Source organism: Strongylocentrotus purpuratus, unplaced genomic scaffold (genome assembly GCF_000002235.5).
Source record: "Strongylocentrotus purpuratus isolate Spur 01 unplaced genomic scaffold, Spur_5.0 spur5_scaffold_21, whole genome shotgun sequence".
NCBI lineage: Eukaryota > Metazoa > Echinodermata > Echinoidea > Camarodonta > Strongylocentrotidae > Strongylocentrotus > Strongylocentrotus purpuratus.
In genome coordinates, this window is record NW_022145607.1 from 11611080 (window position 1) to 11629217 (window position 18138).

At 43.0% G+C, this 18138-nt stretch overlaps 1 protein-coding gene across 1 annotated transcript; it reads left to right on the forward strand.

Annotated features, from left to right (window-relative positions):
• The first annotated feature begins 8383 nt into the window (after nucleotides 1-8383).
• On the forward strand, nucleotides 8384-17117 carry LOC115927860. The gene is made up of 10 exons (XM_030994144.1): nucleotides 8384-8438; nucleotides 8525-8779; nucleotides 9609-9788; nucleotides 10519-10603; nucleotides 11140-11515; nucleotides 12102-12260; nucleotides 13490-13699; nucleotides 14171-14222; nucleotides 14594-15166; nucleotides 15597-17117. The coding sequence occupies exons 1-10, from the start codon at nucleotides 8384-8386 to the stop codon at nucleotides 16781-16783; spliced, it is 3132 nt and encodes a 1043-aa protein (XP_030850004.1). The 3' UTR covers nucleotides 16784-17117.
• Nucleotides 17118-18138: the final 1021 nt, after the last annotated feature.

Here is an 18138-nt window from a genome sequence, read left to right on the forward strand (position 1 = left end):
TTACACTTGTGTGTAGGGGGGGGGGGTGTCATGTTTGAGAAGAGTGCAGAGAGCTGTGTGATGTGGGTTCATAACACCCTTTTACCACCAGCTGATATAAGATAACACTTGTGTGTAAAGGGGGGGGGGGGTATCATGTTTGAGAAGGGTGCAGAGAGCTGTGTGATGTGGGTTCATAACACCCTTTTACCACCAGCTGATACAAGATAACATTTGTGTGTAGAGGAGAGGGGGGGGGGGATGTCATGTTTGAGAAGAGTGCAGAGAGCTGTGTGATATGGGTTCATAACACCCTTTTACCACCAGCTGATATAAGATATCACTTGTTTGTAGAGGGGGGGGGGGGGGTGTCATGTTTGAGAAGAGTGCAAAGAGCCTTGTGATGTGAGTGCATCTTCACCCTTTTACCACCAGCTTATACAAGATAACACTTGTGTTTAGAGGGGGGGGGGGGGGGGGGTGTCATGTTTGAGAAGAGTGCAGAGAGCTGTGTGATGTGGGTTTATAACACCCGTTTACCACCAGCTGATATTAGATTACACTTGTGTGTAGGGGGGGCTGGGGGGGGCGGGGGGTTGTCATCTTTGAGAAGAGTGCAGAAAGCTGTGTGACGTGGGTGCATGTACACCTTTTTCCACCAGCTGATTGAAGATTAAACATGTGTGTAGAAGGGGGGGGGGGGGTTGTCATGTTTAGAAGAGTGTAAAGAGCTGTGTGACGTGGGTGCATGTACACCCTTTTTCCACCAGCTGATTGAAGATTAAACATGTGTAGAAGGGGGGGGGGGGTTGTCATGTTTGAGAAGAGTGTAGAGAGCTGTGTGACGTGGGGGCATGTTCATCCTTTACCACCAGCTGACTGAAGATTACACTTGTGTGTAGGGGGGGGGGGGGTGTCATGTTTGAGAAGAGTGCAGAGAGCTGTGTGATATGGGTTCATAACACCCTTTTACCACCAGCTGATATAAGATTACACTTGTGTGTAGGGGGGGGGGGGTTGTCATGTTGAGAAGAGTGCAGAGAGCTGTGTGATGTGGGTTCATAACACCCTTTTACCACCAGCTGATATAAGATAACACTTGTGTGTAAAGGGGGGGGGGGGTATCATGTTTGAGAAGGGTGCAGAGAGCTGTGTGATGTGGGTTCATAACACCCTTTTACCACCAGCTGATACAAGATAACATTTGTGTGTAGAGGAGAGGGGGGGATGTCATGTTTGAGAAGAGTGCAGAGAGCTGTGTGATATGGGTTCATAACACCCTTTTACCACCAGCTGATATAAGATGTCACTTGTTTGTGGAGGGGGGGGGGGGGTGTCATGTTTGAGAAGAGTGCAAAGAGCCTTGTGATGTGAGTGCATCTTCACCCTTTTACCACCAGCTTATACAAGATAACACTTGTGTTTAGAGGGGGGGGGGTGTCATGTTTGAGAAGAGTGCAGAGAGCTGTGTGATGTGGGTTTATAACACCCGTTTTACCACCAGCTGATATTAGATTACACTTGTGTGTAGGGGGGGGCTGGGGGGGGGGGCGGGGGGTTGTCATCTTGAGAAGAGTGCAGAAAGCTGTGTGACGTGGGTGCATGTACACCCTTTTTCCACCAGCTGATTGAAGATTAAACATGTGTGTAGAAGGGGGGGGGGGTTGTCATGTTTTAGAAGAGTGTAAAGAGCTGTGTGACGTGGGTGCATGTACACCTTTTTCCACCAGCTGATTGAAGATTAAACATGTGTAGAAGGGGGGGGGGGGGGGGTTGTCATGTTTGAGAAGAGTGTAGAGAGCTGTGTGACGTGGGGGCATGTTCATCCTTTTACCACCAGCTGACTGAAGATTACACTTGTGTGTAGGGGGGGGGGGGGGGGGTGTCATGTTTGAGAAGAGTGCAGAGAGCTGTGTGATATGGGTTCATAACACACCTTTTACCACCAGCTGATATAAGATAACACTTGTGTGTAAAGGGGGGAGGGAGGGTGTCATGTTTGAGAAGGGTGCAGAGAGCTGTGTGATATGGGTTCATAACACCCTTTTACCACCAGCTGATATAAGATATCACTTGTGTGTAGGGGGGGGGGGGTATCATGTTTGAGAAGGGTGCAGAGAGCTGTGTGATGTGGGTTTATAACACCCTTTTACCACCAGCTGATACAAGATAACATTTGTGTGTAGAGGAGAGGAGGGGATGTCATATTTGAGAAGAGTGCAGAGAGCTGTGTGATAGGGTTCATAACACCCTTTTACCACCAGCTGATATAAGATATCACTTGTTTGTAGAGGGGGGGGGGGGGGGGGGTTATCACGTTTGAGAAGAGTGCAAAGAGCCTTGTGATGTGAGTGCATCTTCACCCTTTTACCACCAGCTGATACAAGATAACACTTGTGTTTAGAGGGGGGGGGGGGGGTGTCATGTTTGAGAAGAGTGCAGAGAGCTGTGTGATGTGGGTTTATAACACCCGTTTTACCACCAGCTGATATAAGATTACACTTGTGTGTAGGGGGGGGGGGGCTGGGGGGGGGGGGGGGCGGGGGTTGTCATGTTTGAGAAGAGTGCAGAAAGCTGTGTGACGTGGGTGCATGTACACCCTTTTTCCACCAGCTGATTGAAGATTACACTTGTTGTGTAGGGGGGGAGGGGGTTGCTGTCATTTTTTAGAAGAGTGTAAAGAGCTGTGTGACGTGGGTGCATGTGTACACCCTTTTTCCACTGGCTGATTGAAGATTACACTTGTTTGTAGGGGGGGAGGGGGTGTTGTCATGTTTTAGAAGAGTGTTAAGAGCTGTGTGACGTGGGTGCATGTACACCCTTTTCCACCAGCTGATTGAAGATTAAACATGTGTGTAGAAGGGGGGGGGGGGGTTGTCATGTTTGAGAAGAGTGTAGAGAGCTGTGTGACGTGGGTGCATGTTCATCCTTTTACCACCAGCTGACTGAAGATTACACTTTTGTGTAGGGGGGGGGGGGGGAGTTGTCATGTTTGAGAAGAATGTAGAGAGCTGTGTGACGTGGGTGCAGGGCACTCTTTCACCACCAGCTGATATGATTACACCTGTGTGTAGGGGGGGGGGGGGTAGTCATGTTTGAGAAGAGTGCAAAGAGCTGTGTGATGTGGGTTCATAAAACCCTTTTACCACCAGCTGATATATGCTTACACTTGTGTGTAGGAGGGGAGGTTTGAGAAGAGTGCAGAGAGCTGTGTGATGTGGGTGCATGTACACCCTTTCACCCCAGCTGATATAAGATTACACTTGTGTGTAGGGGGGGGGGGGGGGGGTTTGTCATGTTTGAGAAGAGTGCAGAGAGCTTTGTGACGTGGTTGCATCTTCACCCTTTTACCACCAGCTGATACAAGATAACACTTGTGTGTAGAGGGGGGAGGGGGTGTCATGTTTGAGAAGAGTGCAGAGAGCTGTGTGATGTGGGTTCATAACACCCTTTTACCACCAGCTGATATAAGATTACACTTGTGTGTAGGGGGGGGGGGGGGGGTTGTCATGTTTGAGAAGAGTGCAGAGAGCTGTGTGATGTGGGTTCATAACACCCTTTTACCACCAGCTGATATAAGATATCACTCGTTAGTAGAGGGGGGAGGGGGAGGGGGGTGTCATGTTTGAGAAGAGTGCAGAGAGCTGTGTGATTTGGGTGCACATACACCCTTTACTACCAGCTGATATAAGATAACACTTGTGTGTAGGGGGGGGGGGGTTCCATGTTTGAGAAGAGTGCAGAGAGCTGTGTGATGTGGGTTCATAACACCCTTTTACCACTAGCTGATATAAGATTACACTTGTGTGTAGGGGGGGGGGGGGTGTCATGTTTGAGAAGAGTGCAGAGAGCTGTGTGATGTGGGTTCATAACACCCTTTTACCACCAGCTGATATAAGATAACACTTGTGTGTAAAGGGGGGGGGGGGGTATCATGTTTGAGAAGGGTGCAGAGAGCTGTGTGATGTGGGTTCATAACACCCTTTTACCACCAGCTGATACAAGATAACATTTGTGTGTAGAGGAGAGGGGGGGGGGGGGGGATGTCATGTTGAGAAGAGTGCAGAGAGCTGTGTGATATGGGTTCATAACACCCTTTTACCACCAGCTGATATAAGATATCACTTGTTTGTAGAGGGGGGGGGGGGGGGTGTCATGTTTGAGAAGAGTGCAAAGAGCCTTGTGATGTGAGTGCATCTTCACCCTTTTACCACCAGCTTATACAAGATAACACTTGTGTTTAGAGGGGGGGGGGGGGGGGGGTGTCATGTTTGAGAAGAGTGCAGAGAGCTGTGTGATGTGGGTTTATAACACCCGTTTTACCACCAGCTGATATTAGATTACACTTGTGTGTAGGGGGGGCTGGGGGGGGGGGGCGGGGGGTTGTCATCTTTGAGAAGAGTGCAGAAAGCTGTGTGACGTGGGTGCATGTACACCCTTTTTCCACCAGCTGATTGAAGATTAAACATGTGTGTAGAAGGGGGGGGGGGGTTGTCATGTTTTAGAAGAGTGTAAAGAGCTGTGTGACGTGGGTGCATGTACACCCTTTTTCCACCAGCTGATTGAAGATTAAACATGTGTAGAAGGGGGGGGGGGGGTTGTCATGTTTGAGAAGAGTGTAGAGAGCTGTGTGACGTGGGGGCATGTTCATCCTTTTACCACCAGCTGACTGAAGATTACACTTGTGTGTAGGGGGGGGGGGGGGGTGTCATGTTTGAGAAGAGTGCAGAGAGCTGTGTGATATGGGTTCATAACACCCTTTTACCACCAGCTGATATAAGATAACACTTGTGTGTAAAGGGGGGAGGGAGGGTGTCATGTTTGAGAAGGGTGCAGAGAGCTGTGTGATATGGGTTCATAACACCCTTTTACCACCAGCTGATATAAGATATCACTTGTGTGTAGGGGGGGGGGGTATCATGTTTGAGAAGGGTGCAGAGAGCTGTGTGATGTGGGTTCATAACACCTTTTACCACCAGCTGATACAAGATAACATTTGTGTGTAGAGGAGAGGAGGGGATGTCATATTTGAGAAGAGTGCAGAGAGCTGTGTGATATGGGTTCATAACACCCTTTTACCACCAGCTGATATAAGATATCACTTGTTTGTAGAGGGGGGGGGGGGGGGGGGGGTTATCACGTTTGAGAAGAGTGCAAAGAGCCTTGTGATGTGAATGCATCTTCACCCTTTTACCACCAGCTGATACAAGATAACACTTGTGTTTAGAGGGGGGGGGGGTGTCATGTTTGAGAAGAGTGCAGAGAGCTGTGTGATGTGGGTTTATAACACCCGTTTTACCACCAGCTGATATAAGATTACACTTGTGTGTAGGGGGGGCTGGGGGGGGGGGGGCGGGGGGTGTCATGTTTGAGAAGAGTGCAGAAAGCTGTGTGACGTGGGTGCATGTACACCCTTTTTCCACCAGCTGATTGAAGATTACACTTGTTTGTAGGGGGGGAGGGGGTTGTTGTCATTTTTTAGAAGAGTGTAAAGAGCTGTGTGACGTGGGTGCATGTGTACACCCTTTTTCCACCGGCTGATTGAAGATTACACTTGTTTGTAGGGGGGGAGGGGGTTGTTGTCATGTTTTAGAAGAGTGTTAAGAGCTGTGTGACGTGGGTGCATGTACACCCTTTTTCCACCAGCTGATTGAAGATTAAACATGTGTGTAGAAGGGGGGGGGGGGGGGGGGTTGTCATGTTTGAGAAGAGTGTAGAGAGCTGTGTGACGTGGGTGCATGTTCATCCTTTTACCACCAGCTGACTGAAGATTACACTTGTGTGTAGGGGGGGGGGGGGTTGTCATGTTTGAGAAGAGTGTAGAGAGCTGTGTGACGTGGGTGCAGGACACTCTTTCACCACCAGCTGATATGATTACACTGTGTGTAGGGGGGGGGGGGTAGTCATGTTTGAGAAGAGTGCAAAGAGCATTGTAATGTGGGTACACCCTTTTACCACTAGCCTATAATCTAGGCGGAGTGCCGAGCTTTTTTCTTTGCTGCTAGACTAACCTTAAGCAGAACGTCTGGTATGGCGTAGCCTATAATCTAGGCGGAGTGCCGAGCTTTTTTCTTTGCTGCTAGACTAACCTTAAGCAGAACGTCTGGTACGGCGAGACCATGAACCGGGAGCCGCAAAGCGGCTCACCGCCTATAATCACTGGTCTAGCTTTAGTCGTTGTTTTTTTATTATCGACCATGAATCCGTGCCAGTTTTTCGTACGAAAAAACCTCATGAATACGAAATGAACTCAACCAATCAGAAACACGTATGGAGAAGAGTCTATGCATATGCATATTATAAATCACGTGACATTACGTCATTTTCTTCATCCAAGATGGCGGGTAGTTCATGCGACGACAATCTTCTGCGAGAAAGTTTATCATATGCGGCCAACAAACTAGGCATTCCTAATGGAAAATTCAGAGAACTGCAGGAATCCGCTATTCGTAGCGTTATTGAAGCCGGCAGGGATATTTTTGTTGCATTACCTACTGGTTTTGGAAAGAGTGCAATATACCAAGCAATCACTGGTCGAACGTAACATAGGTGTACCTTATTTGGTAGGGCTGTTGAATGATTCATAGATTCGCCATTTTGAATATATATGAATATTGATTAGCTAGACCAGTGAATATAGGCGGTGAGCCGCTTCGCGACTCACGGTTCGTAGTCTCGCCGTATCAGACGTTCTGCTTAGGGTTAGTCTAGCAGCAAAGAAAAAAGCTCGGCACTCCGCCTAGATTATAGGCTATTTTCCCACCAGCTCTGATATATAATTGTAGCCCCAGGCAGTATGCAGGTGGGGTACTTTGGATTCAGCAGCATCATATTCTTGCATGCGCTGTAACTGCCACATTCATTGACGGATTTCTTTCAAATTTTGTTTGGAGGTGTATCTTGGTATTAGTATCTACACACCTATATCTTTTGGTGATGCTGCCCTCAGTGTTCGTCTTCTAAAGGGTTAAAGGCCATATTTTTTGGATGGTTTGTGTGCACTCTATAGGCAACATTTATCTTGGGATTTTGTTATATTTTTGAACAAAGGTGTATCTCGGTATAATGTACGAGCCTATTGATTTTGGTGATGCTGCCTCTAGTGTTCCGTCTTTTATAGTGTAAAAAGCCATATTTTGGTGGCTGTCTTTTGTGTGCTCTAACTGCCACATTTCTTGACAGATTTCTTTCAATTTTTTCACAGAGATGCATTATACTCTAATCTACACACACATTGTTTAGGTAATGTTGCTTTTAGTCTAGACAATAGTCCGAGCCACTAGTGGCGACCTCTCTACGTCGTCCTTTTGTTTCAGGGAGGGGAGAGGGGAACTTTGTCCCTCCCTCGAACATACTGTAAGGATGACACGAAATCGCTGCCACTGCTGGGGGATACATTCGCATTGCGCGGCAATACAGATTGCGATATTTGTAGTTATTTATTATAGTAAAAAAAACATACAAATGTTTAAAATCCAATTGATGGGAACAATTGTAACAAATCAAAATGTGAGTAATAATGGTATAACGATTTAAGTTAAGAAAGCAAATAATTATTGTAGCAAAATTACATCATAACAGCAGACAACAAATTATATCAACAGAAAGAATTGTGTAAAATGACTTTGATAATACTTGTAGTGTGAAATTGTGCATGGATTTAAATCATGAAGGTGTTGCCTGTGCAACTCTAAAAACATCCCATTTTCTGCATTAACATGTTTGAATCCACTTATTAAATTGTTTTTTAAAAATAATGCTACAAGTTACAGCAAGTGCAAAAATTGAATGTTAACTAATTCTAGTTATATATACCTTAAAGGTAATACAAAGTTTTGGTATGGGGTCATGAACTTGGTTCAAATGAACATATTGGGAGCATATGCGATCCTACAATATTCAGTGATAGTTGTCGCGGTTGAAATCAAGTTTAAAGTGATGAAATTGTAAATAATAAACTCTTTATGTTGTATAGCGCCCTCTCAGGGTCAATATATTAATTTAGCTATAAAAAAATTTGACTAAAATCGACAGATTTGCTATTACCGTTTGGAATATATATATTGCAACTGCATATTCTGAGATTTTCATTGTCGCAGCTACCGTCATATGGCCGAAGGCGATTTTAAAATTTATCAAAATTTACCGGGAGCACGGGTAAATTTTTTTATTCAATTTTTCTCTAAAGCAGAAGTGTTTTAGGGGCTAAATTTGTTAGTGCTTATAATACATCCTTAGGGGCATCCAAATATATCAAAATTGTAAAAAAATCACTATCCAGCCAATTTTTAAAATTTACCAAAACTTTGTAATACCTTTAACAATAAAGATGAAGGTGTGATACCTATTTGATGCATGTTGACAGTATGTAATCTTGACTTTCCCTCAAGAACCAAGTAAAAAGATGCAGGATGGTGAGCAGGCGGTTTGTTCTGAGGGTACGAAAGAGGAGAAGGAGGGTAATTATGAGGAAAAGGATGAGGACCGGGAAAGTCCTGTGATACTTCTGACAGCCCCTACTGGCCGTGCGGCCTCCATACTTAAGAGGCGCACCGGGATGAAAGCGAAGACCCTGCACAGTGTCCTGGGCACCGCCCGCAAGTCCAATCCGAGGAATTCATCTACGACAAGGTGGAGATCCTAGTCGTGGATGAATGCAGTTTAGTTCCCATCTCCATCTTGTCAGAAGTCTTGAGTACACTTCTGGGCCACAGCCTAAAGAAGGTCATCTTCTTGGGTGACCCACATCAACTCCCGTCCATCGACCCAGGAAACTTTCTCAAAGATATCATCAAAGCCGGTATTCAATTTATTTTGTTGAGTATGGTAAAATATGTCTTAGTGACCACCTTTATAAAAAGGCTACTGGTCTTAAGTGGTCAGCTAAATTGCCTTCTTCTATGAGCAAACATATGCATAGCTGCCAACTGTTACAAAAAAATCGTAATTGTTACGAATTTCCCACCCTCGTTACCAAGTTACAAATTAAAAAAAAAAATAAAAAAATATGATTTTTTATTTTGTGTGTGTGTGTGTGCCATTATAATGGCAAAATGCCCATTCTGTCCTGTAAAGTATCCTACAAGCATCTCACATGGGCAATTTAAGGATGTTCATTGAACACACCAGTCCAGTCATTACCAAATCTACCTTATTCAACCAATGATCCATAAACAAAATTCTTCCTGTATGTAGGAACTGTAAAAGGCATTGATCTGTGTTTTTTTTTTTAAGTCAATTTTTGTCAGTAAAATACAACTTTTGGGATAAAAGAATACAGTTTATGAACTCCAGAGGTTGACAGGTCTGACATAGATGTGCGCTTCATGCACATGATATTCAGTTTTACTTAAATGTTACTAATTGAAAATTCAAGATGTTGACAGCTACCGGTATGCATATGTTGAAGAACCTGTTTAGATAGGCCTCTTGTCTACAGTGGCCACTTTTCATTTTTCTTGGATGGTCTTAACTCACAGATTTGACTGTGTTAATGCATTTTATTTAAAACTCATCTGGATTTCCTTGGAGTTCAAAAATATCAAAGAAGTGGATTTGTTGCATGCTTTACAGTCCATAGCATCATTTAGAAGATTTATTAGGAACTTCATACTTGTTTCTCTCTCCAGTTTCCCAGACTACCAATCTTAGCTTCATCCAGACCCTGGAGAAGAATCACCGGACTGACAAGGGCGGTAGACTCATCGTCGAGAACGCCCGTAAGATCGCTGAAGAGAGAAAGAGCGACCTTCTCCTTGAGCGTGACAGGTTTGAAATGATTGACACCTCAAACTGTGAGGCTGGCAAAGGTGAGTATACAGTCTAGGATAATGATAATAGGAGTAGACTTCGTAGTAGTAGTAGTACTAATGATGATGATGATGATGATGAAAAGGATAATAATGGTAGCTTCTTTATAGTGTCACTTCAACATTGTTACCCCAGTTCCCAGCCATAGTCGAAGGTCCAAATATGTAGCACCCTAGCATATTGGGTACCCATTTACACCTGGATGGAGAGTGTCAACTGTGGACTAACGTCTTGCCAAATAATGTTAGGGCCAGGTTGGGATTCAACTGTGGATCACATGGTTCATGATTCAAGTCCCGTAACGGCAGTAATGTCCTTTGACAAGACATTGAGGTACATTTGCTACTTTCTACCCAGGTGTTAAATGGGTACCAGTAGGAAGGAATTTTTTGAATGATGTGAGCACCTAAATCTGTAGCCTAGCAGAGCCAGTGTAATATTGGAGTGCCTTGAGCACTTTGCATGGTGGATATTTGCGCTTTTCAAACAACCAATGTTTTTTGTGTTTTAATTTAGACCCAACATTTTAGCCATATCTCGTTATAGTTTGAATATGTATTCCCTATAAAAAGGTCTTTCCAAGAGCAAACCATTTCAGGGGACATTTTTTTTGGGTGATATCCTTCCACACTAACATGAAAAGAATGTAAACGCTCAAAATATGTTTCATCTTGTCCAGAAGTCAACCTTCTCTCTAAATTGATGTTTTTTTTGCTTGGTAATATTTAGGTCAACAGCAAATTCTAGACAGACTGATTAGGACCAAGCGCCAGCTCCAAGATCACAAAAAGTCCCAGATTGTGTCCTTCAAAAAGTAAGATTCGGCAGAGATCTTGTGTATCTCATTTATGTTCTTGATCCATCAGATTTAGTTTTCAGGATTTTGCATTATTTCAAAATATGAAATCTCTCTGATCGAAAATGCAGGCTTCTCTGCCATTTTTTTTTGCTAGTTGAGTCGAACCAAGTTTTTTTTCCTGATTGTCTTATTATTAAAGCCTTTGTACAGTTTATAGGGGTAATAAGTGCTGATGCATAGTGAAGTAATAAACTACATATGATATCAATGAATTAAATCATCTAAAAAAATGTACAAATACTAGTAATGTTTTATGCTCTGAAAATAAATGTGATTCAATACTTGTTTTAGATATTGCCAAAGATTCTGCTGAAATTAAACTCCATTGGGATTAATTATTCCTCCATATGAAGTAAATATAATGATAAGATCTGGATAAAAATGCTGACAACATTGAAAAGGGTAATTTTTTCCTAAGAAAATGCTTGAAGAACACCGCATGCATTTGTTATGATTGAAATGTTTGCATTTCTTTTGGTTGATATTCCCAGCGTCGATGTTGAGAACATCAACAAAGTATGCTGTAAGTACTACGCAGGGCATGACACATTCATGCCAGGTCGACATCATAGTCATCACATCGGAGACAAGATCTGCGCTAGGAAAAACTCCACCATCAGGATCTTAGGACGAAGCAACCCCAAGGACAAGGACAAGAAGAAGCTAGAGGCAGAAGGGAGCAAGGTCCAAAGAGAGGGAGAGGCAGAAGGGAATGAGGTCCAAAGAGAGGGAGATGCAGGAGGGAGCGAGGTCAAGGTGGACAACCAGAAACAAAGAGAGGGTCAGGCAGGCCCGAGCAAGAAGAAGGAAAAGAAGGGCAAAGAAACTTATCACATCAGCAATGGAGATACTTTCTTCATTAAAAATGTAAGTGAAAGGAAACAATGTTCTGAATGAGGTTACACATGGGATCATGAGCATAATGCCTGATAGATAAAAGCACTTTGAAACAGCCCACTTTTACTGTATGACAGTCAGAAATGATATTGTTTATGGTTGTGATTTATAATTATCTGTCAAATGCCTATAAAATTGACATAAAATTGACAGGCTGACAGATGCATCAAGACAAGCTGCAGACAGAAATACTTGGCATACCACCACTATACAGAAGCCATCACGAGGCCCCTGGCCTGCGTGGACGGCATAAGTCAAGTAAGTCAAGAGGAAGAAATGTTATCTTTGATGTAATCATGATTTTATGCAAGAACAAAGCCGATACAACATGAACTCCAGCTGGGAAATCTGTTGGTGAATCTTTGCCATGATTAATAAGATTAGATGATACTTTTTCATTAGAAGATGGATAAATACTTGATCATGACCTAGCAATTTCTATATAAACAAAAAGTGATTATAAGTAAAAAAAATCTTTTGAGAGAATGGACACTAATTAGTTTGTTTGCTTGTCAAATAAATTTTTTTTTTTTTTTTAAATCTTCAATGTCCTCAGTTGAGAGAAGTGGTGGAGAATGACGGGAAGAAAAAGGAGATCGCCACTCTCCAGTCAATGGATGAAGAAGAAGGTACTCTATTCGATGTGAACTTCAAGGAGATGAGGAGCAGGTCCAAGATCCGATATGCTTGGGCTAGGACCATCAACACCTACCAGGTAAGATCAAAATACCAATAATATGAAGAGGTGTCATTGTTGAGTGGTTTAAGAATGTTCCACAGGGATGTTTGTGTGCACCTTAACTGCTTAGGGCCAGCTTGTTATGTATTCACCATGTACGATGCCGAGAGCTCATGGTATATATGCATAGTAAATACATGATCAGCTGGCCCTGCAAAACTAAGGTGCGCACAAACATTACCGTGGATTGTCTTAAAAACACTGGCAGGAGATGGAAAGGTTTTGGGTTCGAGTCCAGACGAGGCTGGCACTATAAAGTACCGTTTGGCAAGACATCGATCTACATTTGTCACTCTCCACTCGGGAGCTTAATGGGTAGTATTGGTAAAAGATTAGTTCCTTAAATGTTAAATGCTGTGAGCACCAAAATTAGCTATAGCCTAACTAGAGTTAATTCTGGAGCGCCTTGAGCACCTTGTGTGGTGGATATGAGAGTTTTAGAATTATCCCTCATCAAAATTATTATTATAATTATTACAATAAGATGCATTTGAGGATGAGGAGGCGCGATAGCTCAGTCGGTAGAGCAGTTGGTCTTGTAATCCGGTGACCTGGGTTCAAAACCAAGTCGATGTGCTAGTGCCCTTTGGTAAGGCATTAATCCTTATTACCAGGTCCCTCGGAGAGGACCTAAAGCCGTCAGCCATCTGGTTGCTTACTTGCTTTTTTAGCAGTCAGGTAAAATAACCACCACCATCATCATATTATAGCTACTATCTAAATTTACTCTACTGTCCGTAATGCAAAGTATTTTCTTATTACCCTGGTTTATCTGAGCTGTCATGATAAGGTACTAAAAAAATCAAGGAATTTCTTCATACCTGGTACCCATGCACTTCACCTCGATGGAGAGTGACACATGTAGATTGATATCCTGCCAAAGGACATTGTTCTCTTGTAGGGATCTGAACCCGTACCTTGTGATCCATAGTCTGGTAACTAATACCCACTAGACACAACCTGTCTAACTTCTAAAATGGGCCAATTATATTATCCATGGACTTCTGAATTCTCTTAACCCTCCAGGCGATCATACAGGAACCCCTCGTTTCCATAGGCCCTAGGTTAAAAGGATGCAAAGATTGTGCTGGATCGATCAGTAACATTTCAAAAATTCATGAAGTTTCTGGTTCTCTATACACTTTTTCTTATCCATTCTTCTAACCATCCCCCTTACCTCTCTCCTCTTCTCACTCGAACTCCAGGGCTCCGAGGTAGACTACATTGTGTACGTGATAAGCCCAAACTCTTTCTACGAGACTTGGCAGCACCTCTACACGGCCATCACCAGGGGGTGCAAGGGATGCATCATCGTGGGGACACCGGCGCGCCTGCAAAAGGTTGTGAAAACCAATCCTAGACCAAGACAAACCAGTCTGGCAAGGTTCCTCGGAGAGAACCTTTGTGAACTCCTGGTAAGAACTCCTCCTCCATGATCAGTTAGAGCCCTTTCAGATGTGAAGTAACAAACCCCCTTCAGAAAACTGCTGCAAATTACTGTAAAACCAGAATGTTTGGCCCTCTAAACATGTTTATGGATGTTGCAAGTAGTTCAGATTCATGAAATGAATTAACAAGTGACGCAACTCTCAATGTTTTTAATTCCCGAAACTTCACGGCATGAACATCTCTTTAGAACCATTAAAGTTTCATAATGCAAAAGTTTTTGGTCTTACATTAAAATGAGTTTACCAGTAGCTCAGTGTACTTTTGGAGCTTTTCAAGGAGAAATATGCCCAAAGCTAGTTGCTATGTGAATGCATTTGGTTTATTTCCATATTGTACTAATTTATACCAATACATTCTTTGTTTTTATCCCTCTGTTCACTGCATTTCTGCTTTGATCGACTGATTTGTAAGTCCTTTCAATGATTGATTCCTTTCAGATCTCAAGACCCAATCTTGCAGTACCAAGAAACGTCATTAGCTCCAAGAGAGGTACCTACCCCTTCTTTCTTTATGAAAAGTAAACTGGAACCAGCCCTTTTTACCCAATACTAAAAAGTTGCATTTTATTGTACCTTATAAATAATCTGCAATGGATTTAAGCCAGTGATATTACTGATAGAAGTTCAATTATATCTTTGAGAAATATCGTATTAATTTAGGGGTAAGGCAATATAGTTATACTGAGATAGTTGTCTTTAGAGGATATTTGTCTGGATACAGCTTGGAATACTGTCCCAGTAATACCTACATCAAAAGTAAGCAATACTTCCCTTTAGCATGTATAAATGAATACAACTGTTTAGGTAGTGAGCATTAGCTTTGAAGATAGTGAGAACACTTTGTCTTTCTTTTTCCTCCAGCACAAGAACAGCCTGTAAGGGGATCACCTTTCCATCTACCGTCTAGTTCAAATCCAGCTACTCCTGTACGAGGTCCACACCAGCAGAGCCCATGGGGAAGGCGAGAAGTGCCTGTCAACAAATCCGTATCCAATGGGCCATCGACCTCCAGTGCTACTCCAGTGCATTCATTTATAGATGAAGCGAACATATCTACATGCACTACACCATCTATCTCAAGTGCTACTCCAGTGCAATCGCTAGCTAGACTGAATGAGATTGCATCACCTCTAAAATGTGGCAGCCTTACTGCCCCTAAAAGAGCTGTTCCAGTTCCTGGATGCACTCTATCAGCAGCTGACCTTCCTGGATGTACATCATTGGCTCCAGATCTGCCTGCATGTAAGGCATCATCACCAGCCTCTTCTGGATGTAAGGCATTAGCATTAGCCTCTCCTGGATGTGAGACATCACTAGTAGCCCCTTCTGGATACGAGGCATCAGCAGTAGTGTCTCCTGGATGTACGTCATTGGCTGCAGGTCTTCCTGGAAGTAAAACACTGGCAACAGTAGATACTCCTTTAGAAGTCAAAGGTAAGGATGGCATCTTCAAAAGCATGTGTCAAGATATATCATTCCAGAATATGGGTTCCTATAGAATCGTAGGTGCTCATTTTGTGGGCTTGATCAGGGTTGGCAACAAGACAAGTAGAAACTGCTTAAATTACTTTGATGCATTAGAATGATGGCACCCATTAGGGTATATTCTTTGGGATAGGGGTAGTCAATTGACGAGTTTTACATGAATCAAATCCTATTTGAATTAGTGAAGGTGCATTACACTAGGCAATGGCACTTGATGGTACTGAACAGAAGAATAGTTTGAAATTTGGTGCCAAAGCACTGAACAAGATGGTTAGATAGTGAACCTCTCTTGTACTTTTGTATTCAACTAGTAGACAGCACCATTCAGGACGTGTCTCTCATGTTCGTTTTGTCTTTCATCCATTGTTTCACTGAACAGCCAAGCCAAACAGAGAGAAGCTCTCCAGGAAGCGGAAAGTAAAGAACACTGTTCCTGTCAACCAAGATGTGCCATGTCTGCAGGGAGGTGACAGTACTGTCCCAATGGATTCAGAGGTACCCAAGAAAAAGTCTTGTACATCGAAACCATCTCTTGCAGTGAGTCCCATGGCTGTCGCAGAGCAGGATCATCTGGACAAGGATCAAGTATCTGATAGTAATGGAGCAGAACAAGCCAAGGGGACATCATCGCCACAACAGCGTGAAGGAGATTTACTTTTCACTTCCATCCTACCCAAGGAAGAAAGTACCCCTGTCGTGCCCAGTCGCAAGTCGGGTTTCACGTTTTCTCGCAAACGCTTGAAACTTGCAAGAGAAAACGAAAATAAAGATGATCAAAATATGTCCAAGGGCGTCAAGGTCGAGACACTTCCTGCTGATGGGCAGGGATCACCAGAGACATTTCATGGCTATGGCAAAGAGAACCACAATGAGCCATTCAGAGGTTCCAGAGGGAAGATGGATGGAAAGGAGTTGTCTGAAGGATTCAGATCGCCCAGTGACTCCAGAGCACCCCTGAAAAGTCTGGCTTTGATATCTTATGCTGTATTGAAATCAGTCCTCTCTAAATCCCCACAGGGTGTGGAGAAAGATCAAAGCCTAAGGGTTCCAAAGCTCAAGGATGTACAAGAAAACACCTCCAAGGTACAGCCAAAGCAGCAATCCGTTGGAAACAGTCAAGAAACCCTGATCTGTGTCCCAGGCCTACTTGTAGGAAGATATAAAAATGTGCGGCGGATTTACAGTCAAGAAAGCGAGGAACTGCCGTCATCCCCTAGCAATGAGTGTAAAGAAGAGTGTCCATTCGAGGACAGCAATGATCAAGAACTGTCCCAATTTCTCTTACAGCCCCCTTCTGCCCTTGAGGTTCATCCTCTTTTCAGAGGTCTGGAAGAATACCAGAAAGATGATGATGATGAGACTGATTGCTCCATCTCATCGGATGAAACTGCCTTCTCTTCCAGTGGCTCAAGTCCTTGTCTAGGCACAGGTGACTACCCTTCAGATGGTAATGATGATGATGATGAGGATGGTGGTGGTGGTGGTGGTGATGTTCAGGATAATGCATTTGAAGATGATGATGAAGATGAGGAAATGTCACAATTTATTTTCCAACATCCACATTAGATTGGAAGTTGGTAGAAAATTGGAAGTGATCACTGTTGATCATCCTTGCTTTCTTTCCTGAAGCCATCGCAGTTTGCGAAACTAACATTAAAACTGTCTATTAAGGTCACCCAAGGCCGATAGAAAAAGTGACCACTTTAGGCAGATGGCCTTTCTAGACAGATTCTACAACACACATTTCTTTCTCAAGGGAGATGAAATACATAGGCATTATACACAGGCAGCCTTTATGGAGATTAGAGAGGTGGTCATGGGTTCGACTGTATAAGTAGACATTTACCTATTAGTCATTCTGGAAATTGTGACAAACACTGCTGTAATGCATAGTGTGCAATAGATTAACAAGTATTCTGCTTGTTGAACAAAAAATGTGTTATAGATGAAGAAATTCCACCCTGCAAATATCACTGCAGTTTATTGTAGATCAGGAATAGCATTAACTGCCACAGTCTCAATTACTACATATATTATAGTATTAATGACTGCTTTGAGAGAAATAGTTGTTTTTATACGCTCAAGGGAAGGTTAGAATTGTGCTATTACCCGAGGCGTGCCGAGGGGAATAGCCCAATTGTAACCTTCCCGAGAGCGTATAAAAACAACTATTTCTCGAATATTAAAGCAGTCATTAATACTTTTATATGCCAAAAAAAAAAGAAAGAAAAAAAAAAAAAACACTTTTGTCGAAGATGGGATTCGAACTCTTGCGTACAAAAGGTAATGTACCTATAGTCAGCGCCTCAAACCGCTCGGCCAGCGCGTTCTGTCACCATGTACAGTAGTTTTCTTTAATATATACATTAAAATGAATTGAAAACGGCTTCGCATGGTCGATGCTTCGCCGCTGCTCCATTAAACGGGCCCTTTTTTTTACTTTTGCAATGCATATTGGCACGAACTTAGATCAAGATCTATCGGCAGATGTTGTTTTTTTTGTTTTTGGAAGTTTATTTTCGTCTTCATGTCAACAATGCAAGATAAAATTGTCGGTAAGATCGATCGAGATTCAATTGTATTGAAATTACCGACCAATTCTTCCCACACGTACGGTATCCTCGATCGCTCAGACCATTTTTGAACATGTAAACCTATGGGGTAACCATGGAGACTGACCTATTTTCCCAATGGTTATTGGGATTTTGAACTGTTTTTTAACCATGGTTACCGGGAATTTTCGGGAACAGTTAAAGTTTATGAATGCAATTTCGACCAATCAGATTGCTGGATTACTTAAGTGAGGTATATAAATCAATTTGTTTTGAGACTTTTGATTTTTCACCTGTGAATGTTGCAATGCTATTATACCAAAGCTCATATGAATTCAATGATGTTCTGTAACTCCTGTTACAAATTCA